Below are 22,152 nucleotides of genomic sequence, written 5' to 3'. Positions count from 1 at the left end.
CAAATTAAAAAAAAATATATCAATAATTTGAAAAAACAAAACAAAACAAAACAAAAAAAAAAAAACAAAAAAAATCCCCCCAAACCCGTAAGTGCTCACAAAGTCACGAATATATATAAGAAATCCAAAAAGAAAAAGCTAACTTCTGTTATTGGTATTTTCCATTTCTCATTTCCCTCCCTCCCCAGTAGATGGGAGAGGAACTCCAGTCCTTACAATATGATTCTTTTTTTTCTGATTTCTGCTCAAGCACATGGTAAAGGAACATCTCAAAAGCATCTCTAATAGATGCTCTCTCTAGTAGATGCTAGACGTGGAAAAATATAATGAAAAAGGTCTAATAAAATAGCTTAAATGAAACATTTGATAATTGCTGTAAAGACAGAGAAGCCTAAGAGCAGACTGCTTTGTTACAAAGCTCCCTGCAGCCACTTTTTCTCCAGTACACAGGGTTCTGCTGACAGTTTTGTTTTTCTTTTTAATCTCTTGCCAGCAAAGATATAAAAGCAATACACCCATTAATTCTTTAAAGTCTTGATTGAAAACATCATCTCTGGAAATATCCCTCTTTATCTCCCATGAATTCTTCTGGATAGAAACAAAGAGCAGCTGACCCAGGAAGAAATAGGGAAGAGGGAGATACATTCCCATGTTACCACACTGGGATAAAGACAGATTAAAAACCAAAATACATTTATAAAACCTCTGATTGAATTTTGTTAACTGTCACATATGAATCAAATCTAAACTTGCATTTATCCATGAGGCGCAGAAATAGTGTTAGGCTAACCACAGCCTTCCCTTACTCCAATTTTCATTTTACCTTGAAAAACACAGCCAGGAAGAGTAAGCAAAGAAAAGTTTTACCTTTTTACATTGTATTAAGTGGCAACCAGGGATCCACTACTTAATTCATCTAATACATCAAGACTTTTGCAACTATTTTGAGACAAAACTGCTTAAAAAAGCCTTCCTGGTCCTCTTGGTTTGAAACTGAAACTACTTACTGTTTCCTTTGCTCAGGTCTTGTACAAAAAAGCCTTACTGGTACAGAACAATCAAAACTACGTCTGTCTATGGCAGCAACTTTCATCAAGTCACTGCTGCAAGGTACACAAGAAATAAATAATAACTACACAAAAAATCTTAAAAGCCTGCTTTTTTCTCCCCCCCATTTCCATCCATTCTCACCAATGCTAGTAGAGAACATACAAATAATTTTATAGATGAGTAATAAATTTATGGCAATTATACATGGTGCACATTGTACAAGCTCTTCAGATACAAGAACTTGCAACATTCCCCAACAAAGCACTGCTCTCCACAAACATTGTATGATTTGGTGGTATGATTTTCCCTGCTTCCTAGCACAAAGCCAGCACTCAGCAGTAAAATGTCAGAGACATGCCAAAAAACCTCTGCAAATGAACATTTTAGTTACCTTGTGGCAGCAAGTTAACCAGCTTCAATTCCTGCAAATTAGCAGGAAGAGTAAAACAACAGTTTTTTCTGCACGATTAGCTTGTTCTTTAATTGAATGATTTCAGACATTCTTATATTTTAATGCTTGTGCCCACGAAAAAAAAAAAAAAGAAAAGTTGTTTTGAACTACCTGTCCCATTTTGCTGAAAGCATGGTAAAATATTTTCCAAATCCTTTCCATCCAATCTATTATGTTTTAAACTTGCTTATTGCTTACTATGCACAAAAATGACTCAGGATACAATAAAAATGTTTTCAACTTTAACATTCTCTGTAAGAATGCATTTTTAGATCTAAAGCATGTAAGAGTGAAAAGAGTTTTACTACAGCCATAAATCTGTTAATCAACAAATCATCCCTTTCTTACCAGCTGCACTTCTCCAAAAGCCCCTCTTCCAATCACCTTAACAACATCATAGTCTTCAGCTTTCATTTGTAAAGCTCGTATTTTTTCCACAATCTTCTCATCTAAAACAAAAGAAACAAAAGATGTGATAATGCATGTATTAACAAAATACACTCATTGTCTGTAATACCTGCCACCCAGAGTCAAAAAAGGCATTTTTATCTAATGTTTATAGCCTTCCTGGCAACCTTTGAAATCTGTAGTCACCACAAAAAAAAGTCCCTTTCAATATCATTTGGCAAACAATAAACGGTAACAATTGAAATTTCTTTCAGATTTTGCCAGTTCTCATTCTACACCCCCTATTATCAGGAACAGCTTCCAGAAAGACCCTGGTAATGACAAGAACCAGAGATAACGTGAATTTTCAGACATTCATTCATTGACATTCACTGTGCTGCCACAATCAATTGACACTCGATCAACAACACAGGGGAGTGAAGTGTCAGCTGCATTCATAAGCACTGCAGGTGCAACCTGCTCCTGCACAGCTAGAGGGTTCAACAACAGTCAAATCATGAGGAACACAACTCAACCTTCACATTCAACTCCAGGCTGCATCACGCACGGATTTCAGATCTCTGTATTATTCCATACGACATTAAAATTCACTTTCAGTGTGGTGATGCACCTTCTGGCCATCTTGAAGTGCTTTCTGTAGTGTTCACTGCTGGAGTAGTTTTATACTTTTAAAATTAGATCTACAGTATTATATTCAAGGATCCTATGGTGCAATTTTCTTCAGATGAGCTCTCCCCTTTTTTTTTTTTTCTTTTTTTTTTTTTTTTTGAGGGAGGGTGGCAGTTAAAGGAATCTGCAAAGAAAGCCAGTGAAATTCTGACCCCTGACAAATTCCAAGAACGTGCAAGGTCCAAGACTTTAATTTCGTAAATGCAGCATGCTAGTGAATGCATTCCTGGCTAAACACATTTAAAAAATCCATTCTTATTGCAAGAACAAACAATGATGGAAGCAGTGAATGGAATCCACAATACTAGAGGCAATCTGTCTTGGAGTGCCAAGTCTTGATGCTTCCCCCCCCAAATATTTATAGCAAGAACATAAGAGAAAGAAGGTTGGCTTGATCAAGACCCCTACCAGCAGAAAACATTACATTGTATGAAGAGCTGCAGACGCTTACATTCAGAGAGCAGTTTAGATGCACATATTGTGAGATTCCTGCTTAGGGTCAATAACTATGGAATTTGATCCTAAGAAAGGAATTAAAAGGGACTTCAGACTTAATGGGGGAAGAAGGCATGAGAGAAACAATTAATTCTGTATGACTTTAAGATGAGATTGTCAGTGGGAAGTTAATGATAATGAATATCTGGTAAATAGCTTAACCATTTCTACATACTCTCAAAGGGCATCCTGGAAGTATACAAGCAATCCAGGAGACTCCCGACCATCAAGATGATTTATTTTAATCCAAACAAGCAACTAATCCAGCTGGGGAGACACTCAAATATGTTGCTCATGAACAATGAAGAATTGGTGAGGGATGACAAAAATCAATGTCAGCCTTGGCTGAAGCAAGTGCAAGTCGGTGGAATTTAAGATCCTGAGAAAACTGAGGAGGGCAAGGAGCAGACCCTATACTTCAGGAGAACAGACTGCAGTTTGTTCAGGGGGTTTACAGGCAGGATCCTGTGGGAAGTTGCCGTGGAGGGTAGAAGAGTGGGTTGATCTTTGAAGATGACGTGTTCAGAGCATAAGAACAGTCTGTTCTAGTTAGCTAGAAATCAAGCAGGCATGGCAGAGAGCCAGACAGGCTGAATGGGTAACCCCTGCCTCAACTCAAGCACAAAAAGCAAAGGTTTGAAATGCACAAACAGGACTAGGCTACCCAGTATCCAGCAAGAATGTCCCACACATGCAAGGGCAGAACTGAGAAAGGAAAGAGGTGAGTTGAAATTAACCAGTCATGAAGGGGAATAAGCTTTGATACAGTAATAAAACAAAGAGCAAGGCAAACATGGGCCCACTGCTCTCAAGAGCACAGTGGATTTAACGGTAAAGATTACAGAGATCAAGGTAACCATGTCTTTTTTACTTCTGACTTTATTGATAAGGCTTGTAGGCCACCCAGCTCCCTGAAGCAGAATGTGGGACAGCAAAGCAAGCAGCGAACTTGACACATCCTCTGTGCTGGGACAAGAGAGGATACATTTGAGGGTGCTGAAGGAGCCAATCAACACTGTTAGCCAGCTGCTTGCCTTCTCTGAAAGGTCACTGTAACTGGGGAAGACTCCTGATGACTGGGTAAAGGTCAAGCATCACGTCTGTCTTGAAATCAGAGCAATAAGGACAATCCAGAAAACTACAGGCTGGAATCACAGTCTAACCTCTTAGGTTAGCCATCGTGTTCTTGGAAGTCACTTTCCAAGAACACGATGGATAAGAAAGAATAGGAATGGTCAAGATGGATCTACTAAGAATTAACCATGTTTGATCAGTATTATTGCTTTCCATGATAAGGAGGAAGAGCAGTACACATTTCCTTCTCTTGATTTGGCATGGCTTTCAACACAACATCTCAGTGAACCTTTGTAGCCAAACTGGGGTGACATGAGAATGCGTGGAGAAATATCAAGATGGGTGGAAATACAACACAGGTCAGTTGTTCACCAATCCAACCGGTTGCCAGTTACAAATGGCACAATTTCAGGATTGCTATCAATGACTATGGTTTTACTAATGGCTCAGAAGATATTATCAGTTTTCTCTTTGCACATTCATCGATAAGATGGTAGGGAGCACTTGAAATATGGGAGGGCAGAGCTGTTCATAAGAGGGAACTGGAAAGGCTGAAACCACACAAAGATCAACAAAGCCAAATTCAGGGCCTTGCATCTGGGATAGAACCATACAGTAAGTAGTATGTGCTCAAAGCCACCAACCAGAAAATACCTTAAGAAAGAGGACCTGAGAGCTCTAATGGACAACAAGATGAACACATAAACAAGCATTAAACCTCTGCAATGACTGCATCCCAGGCTGTTTTGGTAAACACATAGCCAGTAGGTCAAGTGCTATGACTATTCTCCTCTTTGTTACTTATGAAACCACATCTGGAATGTTGTATCTAGTTTTGGGTTCCTCAATGCAACAAAAATCCTAAAATACTCCTTGGCTGATGGAAGGCCACCAAGATGCTGGCAGGTGGAACCACACAACGTACTCCGAGATGATGAGAGAGTAGGGAAAGAATCCCCAGAAAGAGAATGGTCACCACAGGCACAGACTGTCCAGTGGAGCTGCAGAAACTCCATCCTTGGAAATTGTAAAATTATTCAACAGCACAAGGCCCTGAACAACCTGATTTAACACCTGGAGTGCCTTTGAGAAAAGAGTTGGACCAGTCGACCTCAAGAGGTCCTTCCCAATATAAACTGCTATAAGATCCCAGGATTCTGCCAGCTTTCATTGCCACTAGTATTGTGGAACATACATCAGCAACTGAAAAATTCTTCTTCTGGGAAAAAGAGTAGGTACCAGGGGATAGAGAAGATAAATAATATTAAAAAAACCTTCAGAATAATCAGGAAAAGAATCTGTCTGTAGAGCTGTAAGGGTAAAGGCAATTAAAAATGTAGAACTTGAGAAATGTGCTACATTTTGTGTACCATTAAGACTGTGAAGAAATCCAGACGGTGAACAGGAAAAGAAGTTGAGAGAATGTTTTCTACAGCAGATCACAAAAGCTTAGACAGGAAGCATGGGACAGCAACAGTGGTTCTCTCATACCCAGTTTATTATTTTGTTCATAATGTGAACAAATTTTGCAATTTATGAAGACTGTGCTTAGAAACTTGCTTAAATACAAATCAAAAGCTTTGGCACATGATAAGGAGGATCAATGCAAATTTACAGGAAGCAGCAGTAGAGGAGTATCTGCCTATTTCAATTCAAAGTGAATGTGCTGTTCTCTGATATCTTTGAACACAGAATGTCACATCTCATAAGGGAAAGAAACCACATGAATTTATTTTCAGATGTTTGTGATGTTTCAAGTGTTTTGAGATGTGTGAAATGGCACAGATTTAAATACATAAGGGTAAGGTGCAGTCCTACATAGCTCCATTAATGGTCAGAACCTCAGGAAATTGCACTCAAAATATAATGCAAACATGAACAATTCTAATACAGTCCCAGAGAAATTCTTGAAACATCAGATACTGTAGCCAAGCATGTATTATGCATATTAAATATACACTATCTATAAGTATATATAACGTATGTATATGTAAACAAATGAGATGGCAACTAGAAATTAATATTTTTATCATTGCTGTCTACTGTAAAGATAGTCCACTAAGATTTAATGATCTTAAAAAAAAAAAAAAAAATAACAAAAATCTACAAAGATATTGTAGGGTAGTTACAGAGGTGAACTTTCTATTTTCTCATAAAGTTTAACAGATAGGGAACAAATAAAGCATTGGAACTAACTAATTTGAAGCAAAAAACAGGCTGCAAGAAGGCAAGTTCAGAAAAAATCCTGAAGCAATGTCATGTTTGCAGCACGCTGAATCATGATTTTGTTCAGGTATCACATAACATGACCCAACTCAAGGTGTGGGAGACCTTTCCAACACTATACTTTTGCTGTTGGATTGAATTTTCAGGTTACATGAATCTCAGTTTGCGCACACAGATACCAGAGAGTGTATGCTACACTTTCATGAATTTGCAACAACAGAAACCCAGCAGAAGAAAAATACCAAGTTAAAATGAAGACACTAAGATGGACTGACTGCCTAGCCTCAGAATATAACTGAATCATATAAATTCTTGTGACATTTGAGATAAAATTCCTAAAATATGAAAACATCACCACCTATTCTTTTTTAACAAAGAAAGGAATGCTAGATAGCAGAAGTGTTTTAAGACAGCTTTTGATTTACTACTTTAAAATGGCACTATAACCTTTAAACAAATGAAGCTTAACTTTCTGAAAGGGCAGAGCGCCTGGATCAGTCACTGACAGCTGGCTGCAAGAATGCAGCTGAAGGTTACTAGTGAAAATGGAATAAATTCCTAACTAGAAGCACAAAGTGGGGTGGCAGGGCAAGCTTTCCCTACCTTAAAAAAAAAAAAAAAAAAAAAGTACTATATCCAGGTATAATATGTATCAGAGAGTTCTAGAGCATGTATATAGGAGAAAGAGGAAAGAATGCAATGGCGTGAAATTTGACTATGTCTGATCTGTAAGAATAATTCAGCGAGTGCTATGGAGCACATTAAGTCAGAAGTTGCTGCCCTGGGCAAAAGTCTGTCTGGAAGTTAAACTGAAGCACAGCCAGGAAATGCTTCAATCTCACATCCTCCCAAAGACACAAAAAAAGCACAAAGAAAAACTAAGATAGCTATGCACTGATGTGTGTGGAGAAGGCAAGGTGTGGGGCAGCAGTATAAATTAGGACTCATGGCTTCAGACGGGCAAACATCTCCTTCAGAGTAAATGAAGGGAGATGCAAGATTTCGTCTACCAAAGACAAAGTGAGCAAGACATACAGATAGAGAAAACAGCAGTCTGACTTGCTGTCCTCCAACTTGCTGAGGAGATACCCCCAACCTAATGAAACCTTGAAAATACAACTGAGTTGCTCTGTATATACACTGAATACCCAACTGGAAAAGTGTTTAGTACTGCTAACATACATATTTCACAGCCCAGAGGAGGGCAACAAAAACAATTAAAGGGAAGAAGCTCCTCTCCTTTGAAAACAGGCTAAGAGACCTGGGGTTGTACAGCCTGGAAAAAAGACGACTGTGGAGATCTTATAGCAGCCTTTCAATACATAAAGGGAAAACATAAGAAACATGGATAAAGACTTTTTACCAAGGCCTGTAGTGAAAGGACAAAGGGTAAGGGCTTAAAACTGAACAACAATAAATTTAGATTAGCCGTAAGGAAGAAACTTATGATGAGGGTGGTGACACCAAAATAGGTCCAGAGAACTTGTGGGTGCCCCCATCAATGGCAGTGTTCAAAATCAGGGTAGACATGGCACATTAGTGGAAGCTGCCCCTGCTTAACAGAATGACAGCATTAAAAATCAAACTGAAGCCAAACCTGCTCTGATGACTGCAATGACCTGTCAAGGATTGGCCTTAAAGAAGCCAAAGGAAAATAAAAGAGCAAATTAGCTCATTAACTCAAAGTAAGATCTAAATTTCTAAGATGCCTCTTGGTATGGAACATTCCACCTGTGTCACTGGCAGGAAGTATGGAAGACAGAAAATTACAATCAAAGGCAGTAATACCCTGATGTGTTTTCGTTTGTAACCATGTAGTACTCTCAAGTGACATTACAGAATGTAAGGGAAGGAACTAGAAATGTTAATTTCGCAAGAAGTTCATCTTAATGAATACAACTACTATGTAAGCACTGTTTGCTTGGAAAGGAAAATGGTAATAGCAACTTTCCAGGAAGTCTCTTCAGGTGTTCAGCTCCTGCTGAACAAGCAGACAAGTGACACGTCTGCAGCAGATGTTCCTTCTATTGTAAAGATGCTTTTGCCATTACAGCTTGGAAGTTCACCATTCTCCCAAATATTAGCAAGTCACTGAGATGATGGAGGTCTTCAATTTTTGAGCAATGCTGGAGAATGCACAGGAAGTCAGTGATCAGTTTATGTAGCCAAGGCTTCTGGACTGTATCAGGCCTACTGATGGAGTCGTTCCCTGTGTAGCTTGGTCTTCCTTGAAAACAGTTCTTCATTCACTTCTATTCTTGACAGTAGATTATCAACGACTAAATAGTTTTTGTTGGTGCTTAAAACGGTTGCTTAATTACTTAAATTTTCCTTATAACAAAAGTTAAAGCAGCTAATGGGCTGCACAGTACCTGCGGGGGAAACAATCTGAAAAAAGGATAAGCCACTAAGACATGATTCAACACTTGACAAATCTCAGATTGCAGGAGAAGGGACTTGGAGGAATTTATTCAATCTTTTGCCACAGAGCAGATGACAGAAGAGGAAAAGAAAAGATCATGAAAGATTTACTATACCAAGACTGTGCTGGAAAACTCAACTTTCCTTTCTAAAATTAGCAAGTTAATTCTTGCTCTCAGAGGACTATGAGATTCCTCTCATTGTTTTGGCAATTAGATATTACGCTGTTCTTTCCTGTCCCATGAAAACTGAGGGGAAAAAAAAAACAAACAAAAAAAAGCCCACAAAACTTCAACCAGAATCCTAACAGTAAACTAAAGTAATTTGAAACACTGAAAGGGACTGGTAGTACTTATGTGCCTCATGTGATAAGTATGTGTCCTACTTTGGTTCCATATCTTGGAAAACGTGGCAAGAAATCAGAGTAATAAGGGAAAGCAGGTGACAAAAAAGTTCCTTGTGTACTAGGCATGTGAAGAGGTTTCTTTCATGAAGTGCTCACAAAACAGCATATACTAAACTCACACAGTACATGCAGTTAATAAATGTTAACTTTGTTAAGAGAGTTAACACTTGAGTTTCATGAGTTGAGATGAATATTAATGTCTCAGCTGAAAAATAAATTATTTAATTTCTAAATTAATATAATCAATTAATAAAACATTAAACCAACCACTAATGACTTGCAGTAGGTGTGAATTAGGGTGTTTTCTAATCCCTGGGAAAATGTTTTTTTAAAAAGTGCCCTTTACAAAGAGACAGTTATTGTGGAAGAATTTTAGTTAGCATTTTCCACAGCTTTTCAAGATTCATGTAACATGGATTAAAATACTTATCTATAAATTCTAAACTCACAAAATGGCCATGGTACCCCTCTGCATTCCTTGGGACACATTTCTGCCTGGAGGAGAGATGCAAACTCCCAGAACAGCCCACTCACCAGAGACCTGTCAGAATCTTTTTGACACGAATGCTCATCTATGGGTTTCCTACAGCTCTTCAGATGCTTAGAAAAATTAGAAGAGACAAGAACTCTTTGTTCCATAACCTAAGACAGTGCCAACTTACTGTTCCATCAATTAATGTGATTTCCAGCTCCTCTACCAGGCCCACAATAGCAAGAAGCTTCAGAAAGCACATGTATACTCTTCTCTTCTCTTCCACTATGTATACTCTTCCACTGATACTGGCTACTCTTAGTTGTCTCCAAAGACATAAGGTATGGGTTCAACTCAAAGCTGCGTAAAATGACAACAATAGTAAGAATCTGTTTGAACCCTTTGTGCTGGCACAAACACTGAAAGAATGACCAGAAACCAGTCACTTCTTCTTTTGCCAGACTAGTTTTAACAAAAATCAACCAACAAACCAACCAAGCCTGCATTAATACTAATCAGTTCCCCAGTCTGGTTCAAATAAACCACACACACCTAAAGAAAACACCTGAAAGAACTCTGAACCAAAGCGCTGGTTTCTGACTCTTCTGACTCAGTTGCAATTTGGCAACGTATTATTAGCTTCAAGAGTCTACAAAATTCTCACTTCAGAAATACTTTTCAAGAAGTACATCACAGATGGTATGCAGTACTACTTTTCATTTCCTCACAGGCAGTACTGAAACAGAAGTTACATTGCTAAATTCTGAAGAGATGAACAGCTTCACAATGTGTGGACCAAAGTACTTTGCTGTTATACGTTTTTCTTTTTTTTTTTCCCCTCCCCCAAGTACAATAGGTAAGGATAAAGGGTAACTCTTAAAACACATAATTAACTACTGAGACTTTAAAGGATTCATCTATCTGCTATTGTCAGATTTTATTCTTTTTCAAAAGAGCCCAGAAGTCTCTTTAGCTAGTATTTGGCTATTTCAACTATAAACCATCAGCTGATTTAGAAAACAAAGGCAGTAATAAAACTGAACCAAAGAAGATTTTTGCGTTCCTGCCATAGCTGGTAGCCTGCATGCCACATCAGATGCTTAGTAATATTTAACACAGCAATGAGAGAGAAGCTAGGGTAGGAGAAGGAGCAGCAGGCATCAGAAAGGGAAGGCAGACAGCAAGAATACTCAGGGGTTGCAGGAAAAAGAATCCAAGGTTTAATTGTTTTCCCACAATTGCTTGTCTGAATACTTCACAAGTACTGACCTTCTAGTTAGAAATTGTTTCTAATTGTCTCCTACTGCAAAAATAGTATGCAGATCTGAGTGGTCCATAAAAGTTTCTGTAATTTATTTCATTTTCGTATTTGCTGCAAATTGGTCTTCTCCCTTCGCATTACACTTACAATACATGCAAGTAACAAAATTTTTTAAAAAGCAGTTCCCAACTTTTCCATTCAAATATATCTGTTTGAGGTCAAATGAATTCAGGACCAAGAAATACTTCAAGGTATGCTTCCACTTCCCAACCCACTGTTTCTTATTTGCTCTATCTTGAGTGATTTCAACAAATGGATGGGCAATGGTCAAGCCAAAACTTCACAGAGAAGCAATCAACTCCACATGAAAAAAACCATGACAAGGCTTTATACCAGTGACCACTTATTTGAGAAATGTAAGAGGATATTCAAAGTAGTCCTGGAGCAATGAAGAGCAGGCTTATAATTCTTAACAGGAAAAAATGAAATGGGAAGTGGCATTCACAGTAATTTATATATGCAGCTGAATAAGTCTGAACAACAGTTGTCCTAAGATGTCTTACTTGCTGCAACTTATATTTTAAAGCAAATGATCCACTATTTCTACAGTATTTTATGTACAAAGATGGACAACACTTTAAGAAGAGTAAAATATAGTCACTCTGATGCAACAGTCCTACATTTGCACAAGGTTAATGAACACTAGGATTCTGTCTACAAATAATTTGCAGAAAGTCAAGCATTTTCACAAAGGTTCAAAAATGCAACTAGAGATTTTAAGGTACAATAATTAAGTTCTAAAAATCAACAGAAGATGCCTCTTAGAATAAATAAGACTTCATACATTTTGTGTAATTAATTCTTACTTCACAGTAACTGAAAAATGTTTTGCAAATACTTCAAAGTACATATACATCAAATCATAGAATGTTTTGGGTTGGAAGGGACCCTTAAGGCAATAATCTGCAATAAGTGGTCCTTCAAAGCTTTCTGAATACACGAAGTCAGAGGTGTGAAAAATAGTAAAATGAACACCAGTGATGCATTTCTAACCACTCAGCTCCTAAGACTGCAACCACCACCTTGTCATTGTTTAAGGGCCACTTTCAACTTACATCTATTTAGGAAATTATCAATGTTCTTGTTCTTCCTCAGCGCCGGATAATCCAGATCAAGGACCAAAGAATTCAAGCCATCCTGAAAACAAATAAAAATAAGTTGAGTTCTAAAATCTAATGTAGTTACTACATCACTTTTTTTAAGAGTCGCAGGCTGAGACAGGTTATATATTATTCAAACAGGTATTACATTCCTAGTAGGCAGATAAAACAAGATCTCAAGTATACTTATACCTCATTCACCCCAAAGCAGTTAAAATACCATTTGGTATTGGACCAAGTTGGCTTAGAAACATTACAGATACATCACCATCCCTTAGTGGCACTGAGACTTAAGCTGGAGTAACACTTTTAATCTTAACCAGTAGTACTCTTTCTGCTTAAACACAGACTTAATATTCTCTGTTCAATCGTACTGTCTCATTTTTTTTCTACACTTTACATTTTTCCTGTGCATTTGGAAACTTGACATTTGCATTACCCACATTATTACTTGTTCACTGCTCTAAGAAAAGAGCTCGTTTTTTAAGGTTTTTGAACCTCAGCAGGGCACAGAGATTTTAGTTAGAGACGACATCGTGTTTATTAATTAATAAGCAGCCAACAGCCTTTCAGCCTTCTTAGTACCTCACGCATGTAAATAAGGCCACAGCTAACAATCCTCTTTTTTGTTTTCTAAATATGCCTGGCAAGTGATCACTTCTGGTTCAAATCTCATTAATACAGTTATTCTAATAATATATCTACTGGGATAGACTTAAAGACAGGGCCTGAGATTATAAAACACGTTCTGAATGCCGGGCAGTACAAAATATGTTACATATACAAATAAGATGACCTCATTTGTTGAAATGTCGCTTCTCAGTTTCACCACAAAAAAACATTCATATTTAAGCACATTTTCAATATTGAGAGATGGAATTGCAGTACTTTTTTTTTTTTTTTTTTTAATTAGTTATTTCTGCCTCCAGCAAAGGAAGTATTTTGGAAAATATCAGTAGCAGACACCAGACCATGCATGGAAAACAAGGCTTGCTCAAGAAATTACAGGACAGATATATTTGTGTGATTTCCTATACAGACGACTAAAGGTCAGAGACAACAAGCTTGCCTTTCCTCTGCTTAAATTGGTACGAAAATATCATTAGCATCTCACTAGAATCACCTTTGAGGTTCCCAAGAGAATTTCATTTATTGTATTTGACATAAATCTAGAAAATCAGACTTGCAGATGTACTAAAATATTGCATGAAACATAAAACTTCAAGGCTTCAAGTTGCTTTGAAGGCAAAAGCTCACAAAAGGTCCATCTTAACAATTAGGAAATCAACCAAAGGAAGCAGGAGGCCTGTACAGATGAGTAAGGAACTCCCAACTACACTCAGACATCAAATAGAAGTGTGCATGAGGCAGGAACAAGGGCAGGATACTGGGAGGATGAAGCTGACATCCCAAGGTGTAAGACCACATTAGGAAACTCAAGGCTGATGTGCAGATGAGTTGGAAAAGTTTGAAAAAGGCAACAAGAAAGGGTTCCACAAGTACATAAGCAGCAGAAGACTCGGAAGACGTGGGCCTGCTGCTGAAAAGAGCAGGGCAAGCTGGTAACAAAAGGTAAACAAAAGACAAAGGCACTCAAGGCATTCTTTGCTTCAATCTTTGCTAGTAAGATCAGCCTTCAGGAATCTTAGGTACCTTGTACCAGAGGAATTGGGAAGACTGAAGTCAGGAAGACTTTCCCTTGGTGAGGACCAAGTGCCAAGACCCAGTCCTCCATGACAGGAATGCCTGAACAAACTGGACTCACGCAGGTACATCTGTGATGGGATGCACCTGCAAGTGCTGAAAGAGCTGGCCAATGCCATGCAGGGGCCTTTGAAAAGGTAATGGCAATGAAGAGAGGCTACTGAACGATGGAAGATATTTGTCTTCAATTAGGGCAAGGAGGAAGATTTTGGGATCTAAAGGCTGGATAACCTCACCTTAATTCCCAGGAAATGGGAGTCCTCCTGAAAACCATTTCCAAACACGTGAAGGACAAGAAGGTGATTAGGATTAGTCAGCATGGATTTATGAAGGGGCAATCATGTTGGCGAAGGTGACAGCCCACTACAATGAGGCAACTAGCTTGGTGGATGGGAGAAGAACAGTTGTTGTTTACCTCAACTTCAATAAGACATTTGTCATTGTCTTCCACAATGTTCTCATAAACAAGCTGATGAAGCACAGGTTACACAAATGGGTGGTGAGAGGACTGAAAACTGGCTGAGAGACCAGGCCTGGAAGATTCTGATCAATGGCCAAAGTCCAGCTGGAGGCCAGTCACTAGCGGTATACCCTGGGGCTCGATACTGGGGCCAGCAACTTTTAACAACTTCATTAACCACCTGCTGCACCCTGCAAACAAAACAAACAAACAAACCAAATTAGGGGGAGTGTCTGACACACCACAGGGCTGTGCTGGCCTCATTCAGAGGGGCCACAAAAGGCTGCAGAACTGGACAGAGAGGACATGTGAGGAAACGCATCCAAGGAGGAATAACCCCAGGCAAAGGATTCACCTTTTAAACTGTTTTGTATTGTTTTACGTCACTTTTCAGAACTTCCTTTCGAAAAGAAATATAGTGTTACTAAGCCCAAAGAGAAGGCAATGAATAATACACAGTATCAATTGTGAATTACTTTAATTAAAGCCATTACTTGAGTCTTGATTTTAAACCTGAAAGACCTATCAAGGAGAAAGGAGTGACGGCCTAGGATATCATACTCTCCTTTCAGACAGACTGAAAACTCAGCACCTACTATTAAATTTGATGAAGTTTTCATGGACGATACAATAAATCTAAAACAAAGTACTGAAGTTGTTAAGTACTTGTGGATTAGTCAATGCTTGGGTTGTCCAATGACCTGGACATTCCCAACGGAAAGTACTCTGAGTTAAGACTTCCTGCAAAAATCACATAATAGAATACGTAATTCCAAACTCTATTTAGCAAGCACCGGCTTCCAAAAAAGGACTTGTCATTCTAGCAGATGTAGCAGAGCATGTCAGCAGAAACACACCTCTTCGCCTCGCAGCATGTAGGAAAGGACAGCATTGAATGACACAATGGAATACACGCAGGCCATGTTTTACAATTTTACCTAGCACAGCGAAGTCCCGATTCTAACCAGCAACACATGGCTCTAAATACATATGTCTTAAATTCATATTTCCATTAATATATTTGCAATGTAACAGCATTAATGAGACTGTAGCTTACAGTAGCAACTTACAGTATCAAAATGAGGGCCTTTGTTACTCTCTAGAACCCCTTAAAGTAATTAAAAGTTTCACAGTAGGTCTAGAGTATACTTTGATGGTGAATTACAGGTCTCATCTGCACAAATTCCATAGGAAAAACTAGTTCTCTAGAGCTCCGAGCACATTCTTACTCTATTTTGTCCTCCACAGTCAACTACATTATTTGTCAGTCTTTTGCCATTCTCTTTTCGTTGCTATTGAAACAGAATTTTAATAGTCACAATTAGGCATGCATTTTAAGGGAAAAGATGTAAAAGCACTCAATTTTATCACAAACTAATGAGGCATATTTTTTTTGGGGGGGGTGGGGGAGGAGGAAGAGGGGGAAGGAGAAGGGGAGATCAACTGATATTTTAATGCTTTTTGTGCAAAGCTGTTTTAAAGGTTGCTTAAACAAAACACTGCTAAGTGTGTTCTATTTATATCTTATGCACAAAGTAAGGGAAAAGAATTAAGTTATCAACCGCAACAGACGTTTTAGTGAAACTGGATTACAAGGTCCAAAGCAACCATAACTTCCAAGTTAAACTGAGCTGTACTTAATCATTTCAGATGTCACTGTTTATTCCCTAAGTCGCTCCAATTCCAAAGTTGTTTTTTGTTTTTTTTTGAGGGCTATAAAAACTGAGAACTGTATTTGTAGCTATTTTTTTTTTTTTTATTAGTTCTGTCTCCTTTTCATGAACTTCTGGTAACAGTTTTCATAAGAAGCTCTTAACAAACAGGAATTTGAGAAGAGCACAGCTGCTTGCTAACTATTTGAAAACCTCCTAATTCTTGTCAGCTACATCTGGCATTAGAGAGGCCATTAGTATCAGCACCATTATGATCAGAAAAAGCATCAGTTTATTTTTATGCCTGTGAGCAAACATTATTAGCATCTTTCAAAGACAGCTTTCTAAGCTCTTAAACATGTTTTTAAGGTAGATCTCAAATTCTCATCACCATATGCTTTATGAAAGTGCCTTGTACAATAGCATTTTGTCAGAAAGTGATTCCTTAAAGCTTTAGATTTTCATTAAAAGGCCCAGTTTACATTACTTGACTCTAAGATTGCCCTACAAATTAAAAAGATGGAATCCAAAGACTACATAGTCAAATGGACCCCTCAAACTGAAGATAAACAATCCAGGAAATGACATCTCCTCTGTCTAGGCCTCACAGATAAGTCACTTGAACCAGGAAATATGTTATTAAAGTGATTTCACTGTTCACTTCCTCTTTCTGTTATTACAAAAGGTTCAGAAGCTAAACAGGCCCAAAATAGCAATTTCCAAACAAACACACTGTTGGCAAAGACAGCTCTGCCCACACCATTCCATTAAAAGGCTTTTGCTCTTGGCAAACAGGCTGAGACATTCTCTCAGGACTGTTTTCCAAGAGAAAAGTCCACATTAGATATTTTTGCACCACCATCCTACATCAAGAGAGACGGGGTCCCAACCACTCTGGCACCAGAAATCTCTGGGGACAACAGTGACTGAGGAAGCCAAACAGTGCAACTCCTACTGTGACAACGCCTGAATTAACCTTTTTTTCTTAAAAAAAAAAAATAATAATAATAAAAACAAAAAATCTTAGGAGATATTAAAACTATTAGATGTTTAAGTTTTTTTCTTTATGACAAACAAGGTTATAGCAGGGAGAATTAATGCTGGCTTCTAAATAACCAGCTCGATGTTAATTCTCAGCAAACCCACCAAAGCCCTCGCAGAATTAAACCATTTCATGCTGATTCTCATTTTCAAAACTAAAATACTTATTTGAGCCTGTCTAAAGGTGATGCACACATGTACATTCCACAGGATGCCAGAACAGCTGAAGCTACTTCCATTTACTCCTTAACTTTATGCTGAGGAAAAAAAAGTAGAAACAACTCAAGGCCAAAAAATAAGCACAAAACTCTTCCTTAGCACCCACAGGCAGCAACTCATAACTCTGGAAAACCAGCAAAGTTCACTAAACCATTACATGTAAGAAATTCTATTTCTTTCCTTTTTGTCAGCTGCCCGAGTCCTCAAATAAATTTTAATAAACTATGCTGCAGTAGGAAGAAAGGACAGAAAAGTATGCAACTTCAGACCACATTTTTCTAATTTGACCTATGTGCTTTTTAAAGCACTGCTTCCTTAATCTCTGCACACATGAACTGACCATCTAATGACTCTTCACCAGGATTAAATACCTGCTATATTCTTCTATATGACAAATGGACCCTTAAATAATTCTTGTCTTTCCTAAGCAATTATTTCTTTCCATATCATAGATGGCACCTTTGGATACTCAGTAACAGCATACAATAGGAAAAAGAACTGACAGCTCATATGCAAGGCAAGCATACTATTTTTCCCCAGCTTATTCTACTCTAGTGATCATTAGAATACACTGTAATTCATTGTTATATTATTTAAGATTAATCAGTGTGTGAAGGAACACTTCATGTCATGATAATAAAGCCAGTGTTTTATGCGCAGAAGTTTGCATTTCTCCAAGTTCTTCAACAGTTCTACATTAAATAACAGATTTCAGTTTGGACAGTACTGAGTACATGCACTTCAGAAACCTGAATGCAGTTGCCCACAAATAAATACATAAATATTTAACAGCAGGTTTTAACGTGCAATTTCCTTACAGTATGGAATAAGTACTAAAGCACAAAATAAACACTGTCTGTAATTGAATAGATGTAGATCTTTCTTCATTGTACAGTGAACCTCTCACTGGTTGCCACCATGTGCTACCTCCTACATGCACACTGTAATGGTTTTATGCTGTGATGTCAAACTGTTTAATTATAAAGACAGGATGACAACAGACCAAAAATGGCTGCATCCTTACAGACCAATGAAAGAAAAAACACGAAGCAAAAAGGCAATCAAAACAATTATCCTTAAAAGGCAGGCGATGGGGGAACTTCCCAAACTACAAACCTGCATTGAACCCAGAAGATTAATATGCGAGATTAAGGTTGCAAGCTTTTTTTCCTGTTTCTCATAAAAATAAAACAGTGTAATATAATCAAGTTCTGGCAGAATACACGATAAAGCAAAGCATCTTAACACAGGAGTAAGAGAGAAGATTCACCACTCTCATTAGCAAAACTATATGGTACAGGAAATCATAGAGAAAATATCTGAAACGTAATTATTAGGAGTGTGGTATAAGATTTGGAAAAATGTGTCAAATTCATCTGGGTTTGCCCCGTTAAAACTCTAGGGAATCTTTTCATTATCATTATAAAGCATTAGAATGAGTAACTTATCTGTTAAAAGCAAATAAAATCAACACATGACACCCAGCTCAGAATTCCAAGCATGTGCTTTGTACTGTATTTTAAATTATCTTAAAATGAAGAAAAAAGTAACAATAAAGGAATCAACTCAAGGGATGAGCACAAAAAACTACGCCATCAGATGTTTTTGAAATGAATTGAATGTATACAATGTGAAAACAGGAATAATTAAACAGGAAGATAACAGGAAAAGACGGAGTTATAGGGGATCAGAATTCCAATCCAGGCTGCATAAACAGGAGGCTCACTGTGCAAAACCTCACAGAGGACTCATGTTCTGTATGTAGTAGTACAGCCTAAGCCAGTGTATTGCATCCAACTCCGTGAATCCCTATAAAAACAGCAGAAGACAAGTTGGAGGAGAACCAAGAAGAGGATAACAACAGCAGGAAAGTGACAGGCAATGCACACATGGGAACACTGTGGAAACCAAAGTTTTTAGTCTTAAAAAAGATCTGCTTTAAAAAAGACATGACAATTCTGTTCAAAACATTAAAAGCCGTTGTGAACAATAATGATGGATGTTTTCCCACATCTCCAGAAACAGCATAAGAAATCGGCTGAATCTTTGCTTGAAATTCAGGTTACAGACTACAACAAAACCTCTGAACAGCCGCAGCGACGAACTGACATCATATACAGAACCAATGAAGCTGAGAAATTTGCTTCACGGAAGACGAGCAGGTTAGCCCAGCATTTGTTGCAGTAGTTCCACCACTGAGTCTGCCTCTGTGATAAGAACTCTATTGGAGACTGCTAACAGCCCTTCTAAGCCTGCCTGGGAACTCTTCAGAGCAGAACTGAAGAAATGCCCAGAAGTGGGAACTTAGGCCAGAGGACTGAGAAAGCATAGTAAACTGACAGCTGTCACTAAATGTACAGCAATTTAATCTTTCCATCATCCATTTTAATTAAACAATGCATTAACAGTTTACTTTCCTCCCAAATGCAACTGTAAAATTCATTACTTGTTTCTCTGCCAAATCAGCTATTTTCCATTTTCTCCATAAACCTTTGCAAAACGAAACAGGTCCTGCATGCCTTGCTAGTTAGCTCTGTAGCCGTGGAAAATTCAACAGTTCAGCACAATCTCCTTTATCAGAAGTCACTGTACATTTCCAGGTTCTTTAGTTCACTTTGATTTTACAATCCTTATTGCCTCCAAAAAAAAAAAAAAAAAAAAAAAAAAAAAAAAGTGAAAAGTGCACTGAAGCCAAGAACTGCAAACCTCTTAAAATAACACCAGAGATAATTTCGTATTAATTTGAATTCTCTAAAGCCTTTAATAGCAAGCTTAGCTTCTTAACAAGAGAATAAAGGCAGCATGGTGATTTTGCTTGTTAACTCCTGCTGCAAACCACTTATGCATCACTTCAGGAGATTTTTCAAGCAATTGGGGAAAATAGCATGAATATTAGATTTGCAAGTAAACTACCAATGCACAGAAAACAAACCTGTGCCTGGAACTGCTCCTCTGCCCCCCTAAAGAACTGGAATTACCTACTGCCCATGAAATTCCAACAGAAAGCACAGCTTCTTATTCATTTCTTCCCCCCAGGAAGCAGAACTTTCACAGGCTACAGCTGCGGGAGTCAGAGGTAATATCAGGAATACAGACAAAAGGTCAGAGCTCATCTGCTGTGGAGGCAGGAGACAGATGTACAGCATATTCTTAAAAACCTGTTTTGACCACAAGGCCATCCTTGTTTCATACTAAATAAGGGCTCTGCTTCTCCATCATGAAAATGTTTCTCTTTCCTTACCCTCAGGCAGCCCCGTCTGCGAAGTCAGTTTCAGCAACAAGCCACTGCACCTTATACAACCACAGCCATCTATCCCTCAATTTCACTGTGGGCTTATTTTTGGATAAATATATTTTATACGTATTACACCATATATTATATTTTTCACTAATCTGCTTAGTAGTTGTGGATAAAGAAGATGTAGGAACCAATCTGACAACTAAGATGTATACTTAAGAGTCCATAATGAAAACTGTTAAAGTCCCACAGTGATTGGAATCACAAAAAATGAGATCTGAAAGTAAAAAATCTAGACAGCATCTGGCAGCCTCCTCCTCTGAAAGTACAATTAACTGGAAGAAATAAAAGGACTTTTTTCCCCCAATCAACGATACAGAACAGTTACAAAATCTCTCTGTACTAAAAATATCAGCAAGTATTTAGAACATTTCCAACCCAATAAGTGCACCTCTCACGTTACCTCCTGCCTAACCTCGAATTTGATGCCAGCAGTGCATTCTAAGCAGCTCTACTTATATCTTAAAATACAATTCCACGAACCCAGAATTCCACTTAAAGTGATATAGAGAAGTGAAGCAATCAAAATTGCATCTAACATTGGAGTAAAGAATTCTACAGCAGTATGGAAAAAGGCAGAAAACTTATTGCCACAGATTATTTACTTATATTTTCAAAAAGCTCAAGGTGTCAAGACCAATCCATCAGGCACCAGGATACTCTGACCCATTTGCTAGCAAAAAAAAACAGGAAAGAAACAATTCAAGTCAAACAGAAAGAGACAAAACAAAGTTCTACCATTTAGGTACTCATACAACAACACATGGATGCGTTTTGTAAAGGAAAACTAGAAAGGAAATAAGTGTAAAAATGACAGCTGGGAGAAAGGTAAGAGACAGCATGAAAAATGTAATATTGTGTAAACAGACACAGGGGAAAAAAGGGAGAAAAATAATTTTAAACATTGATGAGTCAAAAGACCTTGTTCAACCTTAAATTATGCTTGTTCTATCATCTAGTAGAATGCACAGTAACACACTTGGCTAAAGGCTGACTTTGAGTAAGTAGCTACCTAATGACACTGGAAGAAAATGTATGGAATTTAAACAAAATAAGCATATAATTTAATTATACCAATCATCAAGATCTCAAACAACTGAAGCTAAAGGCATAGGAGGCATACGAGGCCAGGCTGGATGTGGCTCTGGGCAGCCCGGTCTGGTGTTGGAGATCATTCACATAGCAGGGGGTTGAAACTAGGTGATCACTGTGGTCCTTTTCAACCCAGCCCATTCTATGATTCTGTCATTCTATGAAAGATTACCAACACATGGAAAACCAATCTTTTTTCCCAATAATGTACAAGCATTACAGATTGGTAAGGAGATCATTATCTTAATCCAAAAAAGTTAAGCACTTCTAAAAAATGTCTTTCACAGAAATAGACTAGAAGTAGATGAAATGATTTACAAATCCTTTCATTTAATTATATTTCAATAAAATATTACATGAATACCTAGTTTTTAAAACAAACTGACATTCTTAGAAGTATTTATATCTGTTCACAATGATAGCTAATATAAACCTTGTTGGTTTTTTTTCCCCAGGCTTTTGAAAAGGTATCAAACTCAAAAAACCATTCTTATGCAATCCTTATAAAAAAGACTTGCAGCTTTCTTTAGTGAAACTGCATCTTCACGTAGCATAACTCCCCTTTCATACATACAATCAGCTTCATTTGTGGA

At 37.9% G+C, this 22,152-nt stretch overlaps 1 protein-coding gene across 2 annotated transcripts in view; it reads right to left on the bottom strand.

Moving 5' to 3' along the window:
- Nucleotides 1-22,152, bottom strand: part of ROCK2 (Rho associated coiled-coil containing protein kinase 2) — a 97,575-nt gene that overhangs the window by 48,394 nt on the left and 27,029 nt on the right. For both annotated transcript variants that reach the window (XR_006170295.1, XM_042826919.1), the window contains exons 2-3: nucleotides 12,049-12,130; nucleotides 1,850-1,950 (exon numbers count right to left, since the gene is read on the bottom strand). Coding sequence is in view for 1 of the 2 variants with exons in the window: in XM_042826919.1 (XP_042682853.1) it covers nucleotides 1,850-1,950; nucleotides 12,049-12,130 (183 nt within the window). In the remaining variant the exon portion in view is untranslated. The remainder of the gene's footprint in view (nucleotides 1-1,849; nucleotides 1,951-12,048; nucleotides 12,131-22,152) is intronic.

This window comes from Centrocercus urophasianus, unplaced genomic scaffold (genome assembly GCF_019232065.1).
Source record: "Centrocercus urophasianus isolate 14NV4802_14NV808 unplaced genomic scaffold, USGS_Curo_1.0 seq_10, whole genome shotgun sequence".
Classification (NCBI taxonomy): Eukaryota; Metazoa; Chordata; class Aves; order Galliformes; family Phasianidae; genus Centrocercus; species Centrocercus urophasianus.
This window is presented reverse-complemented; position numbering and strand designations above follow the sequence as displayed.